We start from the raw sequence: 15,867 nt of genomic DNA, 5'->3' as shown, positions 1-15,867 counted from the left end.
TGAAATGACATAACTTTGGAGGCTCCATCTCAAATATATACCATCATATAAAGACACAGGGGTGAGAAAATAAATATGTATATTTGACACATATTCACTGATATATGGTTGTTACAATCTTTATTCTTCCTGTTTAAAGGATACATGGGGGCTGGGGAAAGGAAACCTCCATGTAGAAAAGTAGGAAAAAAAAAATAACATATTGAAGCTTTAGTACACATTTTGAAAAAGGCATAATAAAGCCACACCACAAGGCAGAGAGAACTGCTTTCTTGGTTTTATTTCAAAAGTACACAAGGTCACAAAACTATAAGAGCAAGTTCTTGGTTTTTTAAACAAGTTTTGTTCTTACAAATTTCAAAATCTGCACCATTGGATATGTAAGCCAGGAATTTTAAATACAAAATCTGCAACTGATATTACCAATGCTCTATTTTGCAAATGTGAAGTGTCAAAATAGTTCTCAGTAGTACAAGTGTATTTACCATTAAAATTCACAGTTAGGGACAAGAATAAGTGCATCAGTGAATTGTGGTTCTCTTAATACTTATGTTGTTCAAACAAGCTGGCAGAAAATAGAGCTCGCTCTTCTTTGACGGAACCTTTAGAGTCCATGATGAATACCAAACCCAACTTATAATCGATGTCTTCTTAAATTACAAAATAGGATACGTATTTTGTAAAATTGGATTTTAATTAATAATAGACCAATGTTAATATCCATAAGATAAATGATCAGCCTTCCCTTAAGAGAAATAAACAGAACCACAATTCACAGAATTTATTTATCATTCTTCCCTGCTTCTATAACAATTATGAAAGGAGTTTGTGCTCAGTTATAGACTATTTTAGTATTGAAGCAGGCAAATAAGTATGAAATCCTATTGCAGAACATGTTGCCTTTATTGCTGGAATATCCAAAGGCGTTTGAAATATTAAAACTTGCCCAGAACATTTATACTAGTGAACACAGAAATGTTATAAAGATATATATATATACATATATATATAATATATGTCACAAGCCACTGAAAATCTAAAATTGTGCCAACATTTTCTACAAACTACTCCATATGTGACACACCAAAGCATTAACCACAAAAAATATGGACTTTTCCTGTTTACACTAGAATAAGGCATCTGAAAGCCCTAAACACTGTTGAAATGAGAATTAGAAAAAAACTATAAACATTCACATGTAACTTCAAACTTACATGCTGCACACACACAAAAAGAGACTGAGAAGTTATTTTAATAAGCCACATATTACAGAATTTGATAGCCAAGTTCATGCAATGAGTTTTTCTTATATTTAATCAAAATGTTTACTTGCCCCTTTACTTGATCCAAATTTCCAGAACCCATTCTAAAATTTTTAAAATTATCTAACAGAAATCAGATATTTCTTTGTATCTGTAATCTATATGGATTTTTAAGTTTTCAATTAACTTCCCCCTATGATACACTCAGGCTGTGTTTCTACTGTAACAAATCATTGGCAGACAGCTTAAATATAAAGAAAATTTGCCCACAATAACTGGTAAATATAATCAATGAGCCTTTTTTTAGGTGGGTAGGCTTTCTAAGGAAAATATTAGTAACACTGGTCAATAATAATAAGAATACCTATAAACTACTCCATATTCAAAACACAGAACCTTATTAATCCACAATATTGTTTCTCTTCAAATTATCCAATGTAACTTATTTAAAAGATGGTACTAAAGTCTCTCAGGAATAAAGTGGAATCAAACAGTTTTGCTTTGAAGATGCAGTGTTGTCCTTGACTGATATTACTATGCTCTAGTTGAAATAGTCTTATAATTTTTTTTATTGAACTACTTGATCATCATGAGTAGTAATTCTAGAATAAATAGTTGATATCTGGTTCAATTAAAATTTAACAGTGAGAATTATTTGGGAAATTACTAGTACTATCTGACCTTTAGATCAAGTGAAATTTACAATAAAAGTAAATAAAGAAAATATCAAGCCTAAAACTGAGCTGGGTCCTCTAAACCTAATCATACCTGAAAGGTTTGTTCAGGTTATACAAGTGATTTTTCACAAGCTTGTTTTTTGGATTATAGTTGCTATGGATCTAAACTAAACTACTTTTTGGAAGAGATTCTGATTTACTTACAGTTAAATCCAATACAGAGTTTAACATAAGGAAAACCTTACACAGGTATACTCTCCATAATAATTTCTACTTTGATTAATAGCATAATTTTCACTATTTGAAAATCAGAAATAGGACAGGCCAAAAATCTTTTGTTATTAAAGTCTATGTTCTGTTTTAGTCTCCTAATATCTTTAAAAAACAAGCCAAACATCTAGCATTCAAAAATAGTTACTGTTTCAAAATCAGAAACACAGTCAAAGAGTATTGGGGATATTAAAGTTTTTAAATTTTTATGAAGAATACAATTATTTAAGTTACTTTGAAAAAGAAAAGAAAGGAAGAGTCAAGATTCAAAGAATGAGGGTAGAAAGGTGTCACAGTGATGTGTTTTCAGAAACAGTACCTTCACCTCTAAGCACCTTTCAGGTAGGTGATAGCTAGCTCATAGGCACCAGATCATAATAGAAATTAAATTACCCAAAAAGGCACAGATGAAGATGTTAACACAAGTATAAAAAGCAACTTTATGTAAGGTTAAAAATCTACTTAAAATGTTTCCAAATATGTAAAACTGTACACTAATCCATTATGCAGACATTCAGCTTAAGTTTACTATTAAAAAGTATACACAACACTCTTCCTAATTGTGAATACATGCCAACATTAATTCATAATGTAGCATTTACCACCACAGCACCCAAAGAGATTAACAGAAACCAACTCCCTACTAAAATCTAGGGAAAAGGCTTTAGAGCTAATGAAATAATTTATTACAGACCTTATATACTATAAAACTGTTGGCTCATTCTACTATATGCACATTCCCTCACAATCTTAAGGGATATACAATAAATCCACTCTCTTCTACTTAAACATTATTGAACACATTTGGCAGGCAGGAGTATTCCCTTTACTCCATTTTCTTTTAAGAATAAATTGCTTTCACAAAACTTAAGACTCAAATTTTTTCAAAGCTCAACTTGATTTGCTGAAACTACACAATGACATGTTTGGCCACACAACAGCAACTGTACATCCTCCAAAGTCTGCAGTACAGAATTGATGGAGGATCTTTATTTGTGTAAAATGTATTGAATCTCTGAGTCTATGATGAAAATACCCTCCAGGAATTGCATTCAAGAAGGTAAGTATATATAATATGCAACACCATCCCCAAACAAAAAATACACCAAAACAAACGAAACACCACTTAAAATTTAGTATCAATAATTAGGGAATTTTCATTTATAACTGTCAAATAATAAATGAATTACAACATTATCTTATTAGAAAAACATCACCTAAAGTGGAGAGCCAGTGTTTAGTTGGACAATGTGAAATACATCTGGATCTATCTGGTCACCACATGCAGATGGCCATAGGCCTCAAGGCATCAGACCATTCAACACTTAAAATCTGCCCCTACTATTAGACCAATGGTGCCAACTCTATATGTAGCTGAAGCAAATGTTCTAACTGAATCTGTTGATGCTTCTGTTCTCGAGCATACAAGAGAGGTTATGATGGCCCTGTTGCCTGTAGCAGTCTATCAATTAAAAATCATTTCCTACCCAAGGCTTATGAATAGCTTAGCAGTAAAACTAGTCATTTCTAAAATACTGTAGTGTTTTCCATTATTGGAGATATTCCAAACATCTTTAGTGTTTTCAAAGAGGCTAGAAAAACAAGTATAAACATACATGAGTATTTTTGCCATGGGTATTTCTTTACTAATCTGGGAGACATTGTTGAGTCATAAATAAATGAGACAAACATCTTTAAAATAATGGTAGAAATTATAAATTACCACTTTCAGATGATTCAAGTATCAATCTAGTATACATGTATGTTTACAAATTTCTTCACCTGTGATTTAATATTCAAAGTGCTTATATATTAATACTCAGATACCTTTGAAATCAACCTCTTTAAAAAAATCCACCTTTTCCAGATGATGAATTTGTCTTTACTAACTATAATAACTTTATTGTTTCAATATAACCAAACAAAACTTTGTGAAGCATATTTCTTACAGTTTCTGGTTAACTTTTTTTTTTTTTTGAGGCTGGTAACAAAATTTAGATTAGAATAGGTTTTAATATATCAAGAGAAGAAAAGAAACACTGAAAACAAAGAAGAGAGGTAAGAGGCTCTATACTATAGACCCGTCCTTGCTCTGTGCTGGAATCATCACAGGAACCGCTCCCATTCGACTTAGATTAGGGGCAGCTACCTTAGCAGGTGGAAGAGTCGGACTCTGAGGAGCACGTTCAAAGTCTTCGCTTGGTACTTGATTATACTGAGTCTTGGAATATCCTTCCATGTTGGAAGGAGACATAGATCCCAGGGATGAATGATTGCTGCCAATGTAGCTTCTGGCAGTAGATGTTCGGCTCTTTGGAGGAGGCACATCTTCCCTGGAAAGCAGAGTCCGCAATGCAAGTTAAATAAACAAGTTTTTAAAAATCTACTGTTGTGTAAGATATGAATCATGCGGAAGGGCCTCTATTTAAATACAAAGTATATAAAATTGTGTGTCACAGACACACACACACACACACACACACAGAAAAAAAAAACAGAATAAGGCACAGTGTCATGAACTGTGTATTTGAGCCTAACTGATATGCTTTATTGATTAAAGAGTGTATAACTTCACAACATGAAATGTGATTTCTACACAAATGTGTATGCTTTTTTAAGGCTCTATTTATTAAATCTTGAATAGCTCCATATTCTAGTATCTATGATGAAGAGAATCTAATTATAGTGATATAATACTTTCTAAAAGTATTAACACCACAGATATAAATTTTATCCCCTAAAAAACAGGAAAGGGAGGGAAAAAACCTTTTAGCTATGAAAATTGTCTAGCTGAAAACCTTGCAAATCTAAATCTATAAAACCTGGGAATTGAGACTTAAGAATTTTCATACCAACTACCAACAAAGGACATATATCTGAGTAACTCTTAATGTACTTTAAAAGTATAAGTGCTCAAATCCCACCCCAGACCTACCAAATGCAACTTTAAGGGTGTTAAATTATGTCCTGTATTATTATTTTTTAAGTTTCTAGAATCCAATATGTTATCTACTGGTTAGAAAAATAAAATTACACTACCAACAGTTCAACAAACTATCCATATCACTTGATATAATTAGGTCAAACCTCAACATCTGCTCCATTTCTTAAAACTTCATTCCTGCCATCTTATTGTGAAAAGGCAGGCAAGGTAGTCTTGATATTTTGCAGTAGTTCTCAAAATGGGATACAAGAAAATCTGGGCAGAGAATAATGAAATATGGTTGGGCCAGTATATTTGAAATTCAAAGTAAATGCTCTGAAATGTGTTATGGGAGGAGCCAACACTTTTACTCAATTTTCAGAAAGAAATAACATGCTGCAGATGCTTAAGAGAACTAATTCTTCAGAGATACAGGTGATATAAATCTGTCAGCCCCTCTTTTCACTTAAATACCTGATATCATGATGAACTTCCTTTTCATATTTTTCTTCTCTGCGCTTTTTACGACAGCAAAAGACGATGAGACTAATGAGCACGAGCGCAAGCAAAATTCCTATGATAGCTCCTGCAATTGTTCCAGCTCTATTTGAAGCTAGAATGAGATGTTAATAAGAATACTTAAAAAAATCTATTGATATGGAAAATGGGAGATATATACACTAATTGATTGATTTTGTTGCATATATTAACTTTTAAGAGACAAACTACTTAGTCATTTGTGATCCAGTAGGAAAAATCTATTAAAAGACTTTTCTTCTGAACTGTATACTTCCAGCATAAAAATGGTAAAACCAGACTAAAATAATATTCAAAATCATCTTTGTTGGCATATAAGAATGTTCTAACGGGGCATGCTGGTGCAAACCTGTAATCTCAACTACTTTGGAGGCTGGAGGATCACAAGTTCAAGGCCATCCACGAAATTTGGCAAGATTGTCTCGAAATAAAAAAAATAAGCTTGGCTGGGAATGTAGCTCATTAAAAAGATGCAGGTTTTATCAATAAAATGTACTTTCCCTCTCCATGGGCTAGAAAAGGTAATAACCCAGCCAAAATGTGTTCTAATCAAAGTTAGCATCCCCATGCCCTCAATACACCCTTGCTGACAACTAAAGAAGAATGTAAAAAAATAACAAAACAGAAAGATACTTACGTGGGACAACATCTAGGCGCAGCAGGCACTGATCAGAGCCCACTCTGTTTTTGACTGTACAGCTGTATGTCCCAGAGTACTCAGAAGTGGCATTTTTTACAGATATAACAGGTGAAGTCATTTCTATGGTAGAGTGGTGGGGGGAGAAGAAGAAGAAAAAAGACCAGTCTTTTTCTTTGCTGTGCTGGGGATGGAACACAGACCTAGGCAAGAGCTCCACCACTGAGCTACACCCTTACCCACAAGCAAACTCACGTTTACAGTATGTATCACTCTGACCTTTTTAATAAAGTTAAACCCTACCAAGTTTGACAATCCAACTGAAAGGAAGACAGAAAATGCTGGGCGCAAACAAAATGCCCTGAAGCCACATGCACATCTCTAGAATTCAAATAAGCATGCCTGACATTCCTACAGCCAAGGCAAAAGTCTCCACAATCCCTCATCCACAGAGCCTCAGCTAAAGCAAGGGTGCTAGTCTACTGTGCAGCAGCGACAATCCCATTTTGGGTCACATCTGATTATTAAAAAAAGAAACAACTTATTCCACAACGGCTCTTTCATTCAGCAGGAAAATATGCAAGATCTATTTTATCGCCCTAGATGGAAGAAAAACATACACATGAAAGTCAGAAGGCATCATTCACGCAGTTTGGCCTCTATTTTGAAAAAAAAAAAAAGAGAGAGAGAGAGAGAGAGAGAGAGAGAGAGAGAGAGAGAGAGAAGGGTAGAGAAAACCTACTGGAGATCAGAGTGTGGTGGAAAGGAAGAAGGTAGAGCATGGTAATCAGTTTGAACTAATAGGTCAATTATAATAAACGGATGAGCAATCAGATTTTAGACCATTTGTAACTTTCTGGTTTACTGTAGCATCAACATGAATCTAGGCAAAACACTCCAGATCCAACTCTTGCTGTACTTACTTTAGCCACTAAATAATTTATGGTCATGAACATTTACCACCAATTAAAAATAAAATGTACCAATGTAAGTAATTATAATATTCTAAAAAGTAAAATCATTACAGAAATATTTCTTCATTTATGACACTAGGCTGTCATTATAAAGCACTGAATAATTCCCATGGAAAATTTGTTCTGGACAGAAAAGGGAATTAGTATGTAAATACTCATACAAACCCTACTGGATTTAAGTCCAAATCAGTGGCACATGGTACAGTTTGTATCATCAGCAGTACCTGCTAACCATGAAGTGGGCATTTTCTGGGAGTCAGATAATTTTTGCCATTCATATCGCAATGGAAGTGAACCTTCTTTTGGTTCACATTTTAATTTAAAGTCATTTCCAATTTCTTCTGATCCATCAATGAAACATCTTGTACCTGAAGGCTTAACTAAAAGAAAAAAAAAAAAAAGAAATTACAACTTTATACAAGAGAAAGGAAATTATCTCGATAACATGACTTAAAGCACACAGCATGGGGTGTACAACCACTGACTCATTATCAGTTGGTCCTGGGTTCAGAATTGACAAAAGAATGAAAGATCACAATAGGCTGTCAGCACAGTTTATCCAGCTTTATCAAACACAAAACAGGTAATAACAAGCTCGGGAAAGCAGCCATTGCATGAGGAGGTCGGGCAACATCTCAGGCGCAGCTTGGTGCCCTCCATTCCATGAGGCACATTTGATAAAAAAGCAAGGATGATGCGGGCTGGGCCACTTGAGACTCTAGAAAGCTCCCACTTCCCTCCTTACCTACTCTCCGTCGTGCTTGAAATGTAGCCCTCTTGGAGTATGTGCCAAGTTACATCTCTTGGTGCCCTTACCCGACAATCAGGGGATTTATAATCAATAATGCTGATAACAGGGACAATTCACTTAGTGCAGCAGAGACACTTAACAGTCTATATTTATATTAGCTCAGATCCATTGAGAGAACAGTGTTATAAAGGTAAATCAGAGGCTGTCATCTGTATCTCTCTAAGTAACTCTTTAAAGTAGCTGCCAACCCATTACCCCAAACCTGGATTAACACCCTGGCATTACATGCCCTCCTTAATGCTGAATTGCATTAAGGCATAATATTTAAATAATAAAATTAACATGTGTTAGTCATGTGAGTTTAACACATTTAGCAAACTTTATATACATCTATAACTTGGTACCTGTGGAAGAAACTGTTTCCAGAACCCAGTGTAGATACCAAAATACTATAAGACTCAAGTGCCTTATATAAAATAGCACAGTATTTGCATATAACCTTCCCCTGCAGACTTAAATCATCCCTAGGTTACTTATAATATTAATACAATCTAAATACTACATAAATAGTTGTTATAATATATTGATTAAGGAAAAATGACAAGAAAAAAACCCTGTATGCTTTCAAAATTTTCTTCAAATATTTTCAATCCACAGTTGTACAATCTGAGGCTGTGGAAGATACAAAGGACCAACTGTATACCCAGTCCAATTCTTTCCAAAGACGGTTCCCTCATACTGACTGTAGTCGATCTCAATTCAAAACCCTGGTCCCAAGGCATCCCCTAATTTGATTTCCATCCTTATAGATTAGTTCTGCTTCTTCTAGAATCACACGAGTGAAAAATAACATTACAGTATGTACTTTTTTATCTTACATCTTTTGTTCAGCATGTTTCTGTGACTGATCCATGTTGGTGGATATGTCAGGAGCCATTCTTTCTTACTGCAGATTAGACTCAATGAATGGCTATAGCACATGAGCTCTTCCATTTACCTGCTAATGAACATGATTTCCAGTTAGGGGGTTACTGTTTAAGTCTAACTGGCCAAACTGACCAGGAGCAAGTGTGTCATCTGTCAATATCAGAATGACCAGAGAGGAAGGCACTAGGAGGCTCTGTGGAATGCTACTTGGCCAGGGGGGATCCTGTGGATTTTAAGGAGACTCAGGAAAACAGCAGCTCTTGATCAGCTGTTTCTGAGGAGCGGTCAGAAGTGGGAACCAAATGTGGAATGGGTGCTGTCAGTAGGTAGGACCCTTCAGTAATTGGCACCCTAGTGGGGGATGTGTAGTGCAAAGGGAGTCTGGGAACAACATTAAAAAAACAATTATAGTCAATATTTTGCTGCTGCTCTATGACCTTGAGAGAAACGGTGTTTCTTGTAAATTCTATAGTTGACTTCATAATTTTTCTTCCCAGCCCAATATCTGCTAGGAATGCTTTTTTTCTTTTTCAGTCTAAGTTGGCTTTCGTTCTTACAGTCCTGGAAGCGTTTTTATTCCTTCGTTACTATGAAGAAAGATGAATGGGGTTTATAGTTTTGCACGATTACGAACACCACTGCTTGAACACTCTAATATTGGCATATATTTTCCTTTTTCTTGGCAACTGCTTGAGTCATATGGTGAGTGTATGTTTAATTCTATAAAAAAAATGCCAAAGTATTTCCCAGAGGCAGACAACAGGATGTGATGGTCCCAAGGCATGAGACCATGCCAGTGGGGTATCTTCAAATAAGGTTGTCAATCATGATCAAAATTTCTTACTACTCTTAGCAAATTTGATTTCTCCCTTTTATGTCCCTTTCACCACTCATACTTTTTAATTAATAAGAATCCACTGAAGTACTTAACTGCATTATTAATTTTTCTTAAGTTTTTTTTTTCCAGACTGATCTAGAGACTATATCCATTGAACTTTTAAATAAGTTTGGTAAATTATTTTACCCTGTGAATCTTCAATGAGATGAGTCTTATTTGTCTCCATTTCTTTGAACTATCAATGAATCCTTTATTAGAATATACTAACAGAAAATAAGACATTAAAGCAATGTTTTGCATATCAAACAGCTAGCGGTAATACAGTATTAAAACCCTAACTCAAATCCTTATCTTTTCTATGGTAAACTTTCCTCTTTGATATACCAACACTTCCAATAATAGGTGGCTATTTAAAGTGGCTGTTTAGGATATTCAGTGTCTCTGAGACAGTGAATCAAAAAAAAAAAGATTTTATCAACAGTGGTTTCTGAGCTTTACTTAGGAGTGGCCCAACTCCTTTCCAATGGAGAAGAAAGTCTTCTTTTATGCCAATTCCCAGTCATTATACAACAGGGAGAATTACCTCTTCACACATGACACTCGGTGCTGACATGGAAGAAAGAAAACCACAAAGGCAACACAGTTAATGTCTCGCCCTTTGTGTGTTTCTCTGGTCAGGCTTCCAGAATACCTGTTCATTGTCCTTGGAACATTTGTCTCCATGACTGTCAGTGTGGCCCTAAGATCACTGAGACCACCAAGTTGCACTTGGCCATAGCATCCCATCAACCTAGTAGTGCTGTGCTCTACACTGGTACTGAATCATCCTCCCATGTTAGTGGCCACTGTAGCCTTCAGGAAATACATTCTAAAGCCCTTCATGGGACAAATTACACTTTTATCTTACGTCATCCTTCTAAGAATGCCATTTCTGCTTGATTTAAAAATATCCAGACTCTAGGCAAAAGTCATCAATGCATACTAAATTTAATGGGCAAAAATTAAGAGAAACAGGATATTTATTCACAGTCATAGTATCCTTAAGATATATATATCTTAGTATCCTTAAAATAGAATCCTCTATCTATCTACATATATTTTATATTTTAATCAGAAAAATAGCAACTTTATGGTGGAGAAACACATCAGATAAAACCTAAACCAAGAAATTATGATTAACAATAACATATGACATCATGTACCCCTTGACATGACTGGAGGAGATTAGGAGTCATAAATGCAACATGGATTCTAGACTTCATCTTAGTATAAAAAGGACATTAGTGAAAAACTATGAAATTCAAATTAGTCTGTATTTTAGTTAATAGTATTATATCAATGTTAATTTCTGAGTTGGACAATTGCAAGGATTTTGTAAGATATTAACATTGGGGGAAATTAGATGATGGTTATATTCTCAGAAACTCTCTAGTATTTTCCCAACATCTCTATTAAATAAAAATTATTTCAATTAAAAAGAGTTAGGGAGGCTCTGGCCTGTATCAATGGCTTGCAAATCCTCCAGGGCATTTATGGTCAGAGTTGACTGAACCACTATACAAACTGCCCTGCCTGAGTTGATAGCATGGTATTGTTTATCGTTTACATCTAGGAGACCATCAGTTACGTTTACTATACTCTTAAACAACTCTTCATGTAAAAAGGTCTCCACAAAAGACCTTTCCAGAGCTCCAGGGGAAGGCATTAGTGATATAAGACCACAATATCAACCTTTACCTCTGTGATCATTACCCATTTCAGCTTCTTTACCTTATGAATTTTGGGGCTATCTGAAAAACCAGGGCAGGCTCTGGTAATGCAGTTAAGTTATAGCAACATGCCACCCTTCACATCCAGTCAACTAAGTCATGATTCACATGGTTCATGGCCACACAGAATACAGGTTCAGTGAATGAACTACCATTACACCCTGTGAATGTCATGGTGGCGATTCCTTCAGAATCAAAGGATTAATAGGCAGAGCCACACCAGCAAACCAAGTGAGAGCTCCTATGACTACCACTTAGCTGGGTCACTACAGGGCACTTCATTTGTCCACTGCAGAATTTTCAGGCAAAGCTAACAGCTAAGCTTCCTTCTAGTTCTTACTTTCTAGAGAAAACAATTCTGGTGGTTTCTCCCAGCAGAGGTCATGACTCATCTACAAACATGCAAGAAAGAGTTATGAGAAGTTCCTCTCTGGATCTGTGACAGCCTCATGAGATCACAGCATTAGTCATTCCTGCTTACTTTCAGCTACCACTTCCTTATATCCCCAACTTACCCCCTTCTCCATGATATGAATTCAAAGGTTACTTGACTATAATAATCCTCCACAAAGCTAACAGGACAGTTAGTGCTTCTCACTTATCCATTCTGAGGAATCAGATGCTGATTCCATAACCAGGTATGATCTGCTTGTATATCGTGAACCAATTAAAAGACCATATTCACCTTCATGTTTCCAAGAGAATAGCAGTGAAAGAAGGTGTGGTCAGAGTTATAATCTCAGATACCTCTAGGCCTAGGATAAGAGTTCAGACCATGGCTAAAGAAACATTCACCTGCTTACACATTTATTTTAAAAACAAAACAAAAGAAAAAAAATAAGGTTACTACATGTGTACAAAATACAGACCGAGAAAGCTAGGATTTCCAATGTAACCCCGGACCTTCCCTGGGTTTCTTGTTCAGTTCATCTGCTCTCATACCACAGGAAACATTTTAACTAGTGCCATTTAGTATAGAATCCTTTTTACCAGGAACCCCTTAGATGCCCACTCAATGAGGCTGCCAGCAGAAGCCCACCTTACCGACCAAGACAATCCCTGTTCTGATACTCATTCTTAAGAAAAGAGATGGTGTTCAAAAGGAGTTTGGCCCCAAACACAACTATTTACTTCTCTATCCTATCCCTAACCAGATCTTTTTTTTTTTTTTAATATTTTTTAGTTTTGATGGACCTTTATTTTATTTATTAGTATGTGGTGCCAACAATCAAACCCAGTGCCTCATGCATGCTAGGTAAGTGCTCCACCACTGAGCCACAACCCCAGCCCCCCTAACCAGATCTTTAAAACAAAAGAATATGGTAACATTTGACATGGGAAGACACTCCCTGATTTTTTATTTTCTGGGTATGCTAAACAATTCTAGCAGTCACCATTTCTTACAAAAAGTAGATCTCCAAATGACATCCAGAACAAAATTAGAGGTCACAGAACAGGAGGACTGACAGGCTCAGAATAGAGAACTGGACAGCTGTATTTTTCTACATGGTAGCCATCATACATTTTGTGTAAACAAAATTTTACAAGTTTATTTATGCGCTATAATCTGAAATTTCAGAGTTTCTCAATCTGAAGAGATTAAAAATGCTTACACACATTATCACAGAATCCGGAGTCTTGGACAGTTTAGAAAGTAACTTACATTCACCTCCTTACCAAACGAACCTCAAGACATTCTAGCAACTGTCTAACTCCTCCACCTGAAGGATGAAAGACATTGATACTTGGGGTTCAAAAAACGACCTGATGTTTAATGGCCCTGCTCTAATTCAGTACTCCTGCTACCACACTGCATTATTCTCCAATTATTCATCATAGAAACCTCATTTATTCTTTGAATAACAAAGGTAAAAACTTTAAAGCACACAGAAATGACTTTGAACTGAATGAGATCTGATAGACTTAATAATTAAAACTTAAGGAAATGTGCAGGTTCTATTTAACTATGAGGACAAGGCAAAAAACTTAGATCTCTTAACTCCTGGCTTAGGGTTTGTCTTAGTCTGTTTTCTGTTGCTGCAACAAAATACTTGAGGCTGGATAATTTATAAAGAAAGGAGGTTTATTTAGCACACACATTTCTGAAAGTTCAAGAGTATGGCATCAGTATCTGCTTGGCTTCTACAGAAGGCCTCATGGCAGAAGGAAAATGGGCATCAGAGGAAAAAAGGAATAGGGAAATGAAGATGACCCATTTAACAACCCACTGTCATGAGAACTAATCCACTACCATAGGGACTACCTGGGGAGCCTCCATGACCTAATTAACTCTTAAAGGTCTACTCAGCTCTCACATACTGTTACATTAGGAAATTAAGTCTGTGAGTTTTGATGGGACTAACCATATTCAAACCATAGAAGAGTTCTATCTCCTGGCCACAAGATACTTCCATTGATTGATTGATCGACTGACTGACTGACTTGCAATACTGAGGATCAAACGTAGGGCCTCACATGTGCTAAGCAAGTAATCTCCCACTGAGCTACATCCCCAGCCCCTTATTTTTAAACTCTTAAGAATTTCACAAGTAAGTGGGACACTTCTTATTTTCCTTATCCTAAACAAAGAAAAAAAATGAACAAACCAAAAAAACCAATACTGGGTTTTCTGTCTTAGGTTCCTTGAGAACTAACATCAGAAGTAGTTCAAATGTTTAAAATTGTTACTCTATGAAACTTAAGCTTTGTCTCACATAAATGCTGCGACTACCATACTATAACCACTGACTCTAAAACCAAGTAACCCGTTAACACAAATAAAGCAACTTACCAAGAACTGTCAGCAGAAATTTCTTATTTGCAACACCAGGAGCTTTCTTCACTTTGCACTGGTATGTGCCGATATCCGACAACTGTAAATTTGTTACATTTATTGATGCATCACCAGATTTGAGATCACTACTTGTAAAATGTACTCGTCCTTTCAGATCTTGATAGTAGTTATCATATATTTTGTCTCCAGAATATAAAATAATCTAAAAGAAAGCCAAAATAAAAACAGTGGGACAAACACCTGAATCATTAAAGGATCTCTGCATACACTATGACATTGTAGAATCCAAGAACAGAAAAAGAAGAAAAACACTGTATTAAGACAAAACTTAACCACCATCCAAATGACAGAATCAGGAAATGGAAAGAGATCAATGGGATCCTTGAATATAGTCCCATGCTCCCATTTTAAATGGAGGAAAGCACACTCAACATTACTATATAACACACTCTTATGCAAGAAAGAGATTTAGTGAAACTGCAAAAGGGTGCAAATTTGTTCCTTCCTATGTACTCTATTTTTCCACTGCCTCGAAGGTTACAGTGCGTCAGTTTAGGGTACAAATCAAACATATACTGCCCCTTCCCCAAAAGATTTATCATAATTTACCTGTAGAATCTAACAAAAAAGAAAACTGCTTTTAATCTTAATAGTTAAAAGCACTTGAGGGTTCTAGACTCTAATATACAAAAATCATAAAAGAAGGCCGAGATAAGTGGACTCAGGTTAACAGGATCTGGCAATGAATCTTCTGTGACTAAAAGCAAAGACCATTTCCTATTACATTGCATTTTCAGAGCAATGCACTCTGATAGGTTTTAATGGGAACCACTAAAAGCTAGATTTAGAAAGAAAATCTGTGTTAAATTTGGTTTAGAAGCAAACTGTGGTAACCAACTCAAATAATCTCTAAAATTAGTTTAAAACATTTCATAATTTTTCACATTATCACTTGGAGGAACTAATGAATTCTTTCTTTGGGTCACGTGAGACTCAAGGGCCAGAGAGCAGTGAGTGCCAAACTCAAATAATAATCAAGAAAACAAGTACAACTACCCTGCAAGTGATTTTTTTTTTAAATCTGAGATGCTGATTATAGGCAGTATAATCAGAATAAATGCCAGTTAAAAATACCTTGTTTATTCTTTAGGAACCTCTTGAATGGAGGAATTTGGATTCTTTTCTTATTTTCACCTCCCCTACCACAATGATCCCATCCTTAATCCCTTAAAGATCTTTTACTTATACCAAGTATCTGCAACTAGGATGAACTCAAACCAGTTTGCTAAGTAAATATAAAAATCAGGTGGACGGTCCCCAGCTGGCTCATGCCACACACACGATTACTTTATTCACTCCATCCTCCTGCCACACCCAGTTGTCAGCAGCAACACTGTGAATCCCACAAATGGACTGCTCTAGCATCCTTTGTATTAAACTACTGGCTTATTTGCTGTGAAAGGCCAAAAAGCTCAATCTATTCTACTTTCAGTAGCTCATTTTGCTAC

The 15,867-nt window shown here is 35.7% G+C and overlaps 1 protein-coding gene across 3 annotated transcripts in view; it reads right to left on the bottom strand.

Annotated features, from left to right (window-relative positions):
* The window catches only part of Cxadr (CXADR cell adhesion molecule), a 60,714-nt gene that overhangs the window by 17,851 nt on the left and 26,996 nt on the right, over positions 1-15,867 (bottom strand). Inside the window, exons 3-7 of one of the 3 annotated variants that reach the window (XM_078044482.1) lie at positions 14,357-14,561; positions 7,505-7,660; positions 6,307-6,429; positions 5,607-5,745; positions 4,359-4,542 (exon numbers count right to left, since the gene is read on the bottom strand). In XM_078044482.1, coding sequence (XP_077900608.1) covers positions 4,359-4,542; positions 5,607-5,745; positions 6,307-6,429; positions 7,505-7,660; positions 14,357-14,561 — 807 coding nt within the window. Of the gene's footprint in view, positions 1-265; positions 4,543-5,606; positions 5,746-6,306; positions 6,430-7,504; positions 7,661-14,356; positions 14,562-15,867 lie in introns of those variants that run through there. The other 2 variants (XM_005324311.4, XM_040286956.2) reach the window with 2 other exon arrangements.

This window comes from Ictidomys tridecemlineatus, chromosome 3 (genome assembly GCF_052094955.1).
Source record: "Ictidomys tridecemlineatus isolate mIctTri1 chromosome 3, mIctTri1.hap1, whole genome shotgun sequence".
Lineage (NCBI taxonomy): Eukaryota > Metazoa > Chordata > Mammalia > Rodentia > Sciuridae > Ictidomys > Ictidomys tridecemlineatus.
Note: the sequence above shows the minus strand (reverse complement) of the source record. Positions and strands in the feature narration are given on the sequence as shown.